Below are 4,170 nucleotides of genomic sequence, written 5' to 3' on the forward strand. Positions count from 1 at the left end.
GGGGGCGGGCGGGGGCATGCTTAATCAGTAAGTGTAACTTGATTACTTGATCTCAAACCAGATGAAGAGGAGACCAAAATGGGCCCAGACTTTACCTGTAGAATGACCATTTGTATCAATGGTCAATATCGATATCAATATCAATCCTGAATTTCACCCTACATCTTTAAAATAAAATAAAAATATATAACCATTAAGCTCAATTCTGTCCTATAGTTAAAGAATAAACATCACTGTAAAAAATACAATTGGTTATTTTATTATTATTGCAATATTTTTCTCCACGAAACATCAGGTTCTTCATTTTTATTCTGTAAGAGTAAATAAACACTTACCCTGGAGAAAATAAATGAATAGCCACAAGTTCAGCCCAACAAGCAAATCTGTTGGGTACAGGAAAGCCCAAAACATTGACAAAGCCTCCAGGGCAGTAATAGTTGTTAAGAACTTTCAAGGCAAATAAAACTCCTAAAAGAGAATAAAGAGCATGTAAATATCAACCATCAAAATGTGGAGAGTCAACATTTACAAAGAAAACTAATTAAAGTAAAAATGATTATTTAGTCACATCCAACTTTTTACTTTAAAGTATATTCTCTTCCTTATAACCCAGCATTCAGTAAAAAGACAACGTTACAGGCAATCATTTCTTTGACGATCTTAACATGGAAGTTCATACTGACTTTGTATGCTACTAAGTATGTAACACATAAAATAGAAATACCATACTAGCAATGGTACTAAATGCCACTGAATGGCACACTTTAAAATAGTTAATTTTATGCATGTGAATTTCAATTCAACAAAAAATACCAGTAATATGCATGTCTTTTCTAACATCTAAGGAAATATACATGGAAGGCAGGGCAGATAGATATTCTTTCTTCTCCCACAATTTGATGCATAAGAATGCATCGTGGAAGGAAGGGGAAGGATGGCAGGGGAATCAGAGGGAAGGATTAGATTTCCTTGTTTCGGATCATTTGCCTCTTCCCTTTCAAATTCTAATATTTAGAACATCTCATTTAAATCCTGATGGGAATTTCAATCCTATGAAATATCTATTTAAAAAAAACAACTATGGCTCAGCCTGTACTCCCACGCCTTTGGGAGGCTGAGGTGAGTGGATTGCCTGAGCTCGCGCGGTTCGAGACCCGCCTGGGCAGGTGAAACCTCATCTCTATGATAAATCAAAAAAATCAGCTGGGCGTGGTAGCGCGCGCCTGTAATTCTGGCTACTCGGAAGGCTGAGGCGGAAGGATCACCGGAGCCCAGCAGGTCGAGGCTGTGGTGGCCGGGAGTGGCCACTGCACTCCAGTCTGTGCGACAGAGTGAGACTCCAACTCAAAAAAAATAAATAAAATAAAATAAAATAAATGAAAAAAAACAACCAGTGAGGAGGAAAGGTAAGAGACAATGTATCATAGTTAATGTCATGCTGGGTTCAAATCCCAGCTCTACTATTTAGGAGCTGTGTAACCTTGAGCTAGCAATCATGCATCTCTGCGTCTAAGCTTTCTCATCCATAAAATCAAGCAATGCCATCTCCCTCAGGATCTGCTGCATGAGTTCAACAGGATGAGTTATGCAGAGTAAACTATCCTGGTTTCTCAAACGTGGCGAGCATGCCATGGCAGGGTGTGGCATATTAATTTTAATGAAGTTATTGAGGGGTATGTGCAAGTCAGTTCTTCAGGTGGCCTTGGACCTACCAGTTCTCCCCTCTTCTCAGGTGTATTTCTCAAGAATAGCTGTGGAATGTGCTAGAAATGCAACAACCTGATACAAAGAGAGAGCTGCCTGCAACAGCTTAGTCCACTCCTACAACAGATGTCCTTCAAAAAATCACTTTGTCCTATGATTCAGGTGATCCTCAGGTTTGTAACTGGCTGCCAAAAGGGGACCCTCATCCTGCAGTGCCAGGAGGGCATGCACAGTCAAGATTCCTTCTACCCTGGCGGCTTTCTGAGCCTTGAAGAACGAACTCACAATGAATCCTAGGCTCCTATTGTCCCTTACTGCCTACCTGTAATAAATCTGCTTCACATAACTAGTTGCCGTTGAGTGTGTTCTGTCTCACCACATGCAGACGAGTTAGTAACCAGTGCACAGTGAATCTGTTCCACAGGCACATTCATCTTTTTTGAGAACTCCCTATTACAAACACACCTGTGGGTTGCTCTGTGGCCCTATCATGACAGTGCTGGTGTTTGTTTCCAGCACTACATCTCCTACAAAACCATATACTAGCAGGACCTAGTCCAGACTGTCCAAGAGTGGATGATGTGGCATAACATGGAATAGCAAAAAAGTAGTTTCTGCTAGGCTCTAATCAGTCTCCTTTTCAACACACACCCCAGCAGACCTTAGTCACTCAGAATTTAGTCCCCTCACCTACTGGGAACACTTCATAAAATGATAGCATTCACACTTCCCTCACTGGTTTTATGCATGCTGCCTCAGAAATTAGTCTGCCTTACCTGAGAAACCTACAGCACAGCTCCTTCTGAAGTCAGGTTCATCCATGAATTCGGCAACAGCAAACTGCAAGAGCAGGTACACCACTCCAGTGAGTAGGGAAAATGTGGAGATAATGTAGGCAAACCATCTACTTCCCAGTCTTCTTTCCAGATTTATTCCTTTCCAGAGCATGGATGCCATATTGAAATACAAATGCCAATCATCAGCATGGTGAAGAGGAGAAAGCAGTAAACGCTGCCAGTCTCTTTGCTGGTAACACTTCTCCACGCTAAGGCAGGAGTTAATCAACGGCTTCAGAGGATTCAAGAAGAACCAGATGTTGAGAGCCAAAGTTGCTAGGGTGACAGGTGGAATATTGTTGATCCCAACATGGAAGATTTGGGAAAGGAGCAGAAGAAGTCCAATATTAATCCCTCTTGACCTCCTCTGCATGGTTAGATACCAGGAAAACAGTGATGGGACAATGTGGTCAAGTTTTAGTTATCTGAAAAGGTATTCAGACAGCTGAACCTAAAACATAAAATATACGTGAAATCCCATCAATTAAGAGTTAGGACACAGAAAAGACACATTCACTTAAAGATGAACTTCCCATGAAATACACACTAGTTTCCATTCTAACAGAAATACTTATGTTCAGTGTCTTCCAGGGTAACATCTAGGATGCTGGCTGACATTCTTCATTTCATATTCTACGATAGAAATTTTATCCCAAATTCCAGTGAACCAGTTAATGAACAAGTATGTTTTCTCTGACAAATATGTCATGGTGCTATAACTTGTCTTCCTTAAAAACAAATTTGTAACTATCGAAACCTACAAAGATAGTTAAGTATTAAATAATGATTTTTACTCAGAATTCTAGCCAGGAATCTTTACCCCCTCCAGTTTTCATAATATTTTATTTTGATATATTAGAAATATTTGATTTGATACATATAAGCTCTGTCACCCAGGCTGGAGTGTACAGCAAATTTTAACATCAGCAAGCAAGTTTTAAGACACAAGCATACATTAGCGTCTATCCCAATTTACAGATTGCCAGACATCAATGGCCTGAAAGTTTTATTTCCACTGCAGCTTTTCAAGTTACCTAATATGTGCCAAATCTTGGTTTGAAATAGTGATTGTTTTTAAGAAGCTCACTTTCCACTTAGAAGTAAACCAACAACTCCCACACAATGTTCTAAACATAGTGAGAGGGAATCCAGAGCACACGATTCAGCTGAGTTGGTGATATGACTATGGTCTTAAAGGGTAGACTGAAGTTAGTGTCAAGGAGGAATTCCATAACTCAACCGTCTACTTCTCCACCTCCCCGCCCCCACCCCGAACTGGGCTGGCATTGTAAAGTGCTTTGGCTGATGATGCAGAAGAAGGGATAATACATGAACTCTGAGCCCAGACTCAAGGTGATTTGCAAGCTTCTCTCTTTAAAACCCTCTCAAGTAGCCACATGGACAAGTCTGGGCTAGATTGCTGGATGATGAAAGAAAGACCCAGACTCCAGTCACCCTAAATGGTTCTGGCCACTCGGCAGATACCACCCAAGAAGCAAAGTTGTCTAGCTGACCACAGATGTATAAGTGAGTCCAGCTGAGCACAGCCTAATTTGTTGACCTACTAACCAATGGGCTAAATTAAAGACACTTGGTTTACTTCACCAAGTTCTGAAGTGGTTTGTTATGC

The 4,170-nt window shown here is 40.7% G+C and overlaps 1 protein-coding gene across 1 annotated transcript in view; it reads right to left on the minus strand.

Annotated features, from left to right (window-relative positions):
* The window catches only part of RHBDD1 (rhomboid domain containing 1), a 132,940-nt gene extending 129,949 nt beyond the window's left edge, over positions 1-2,991 (minus strand). The window contains exons 1-2 of the mRNA XM_008056967.2: positions 2,481-2,991; positions 336-468 (exon numbers count right to left, since the gene is read on the minus strand). Of these exons, the coding sequence (XP_008055158.1) occupies positions 336-468; positions 2,481-2,913 (566 nt within the window). The 5' untranslated portion in view covers positions 2,914-2,991. The remainder of the gene's footprint in view (positions 1-335; positions 469-2,480) is intronic.
* Between the last annotated feature and the right edge of the window lie 1,179 nt (positions 2,992-4,170).

This window comes from Carlito syrichta, unplaced genomic scaffold (genome assembly GCF_000164805.1).
Source record: "Carlito syrichta isolate Samal-C Ts95f unplaced genomic scaffold, Tarsius_syrichta-2.0.1 Scaffold302584, whole genome shotgun sequence".
In the NCBI taxonomy this organism is placed as follows: Eukaryota; Metazoa; Chordata; class Mammalia; order Primates; family Tarsiidae; genus Carlito; species Carlito syrichta.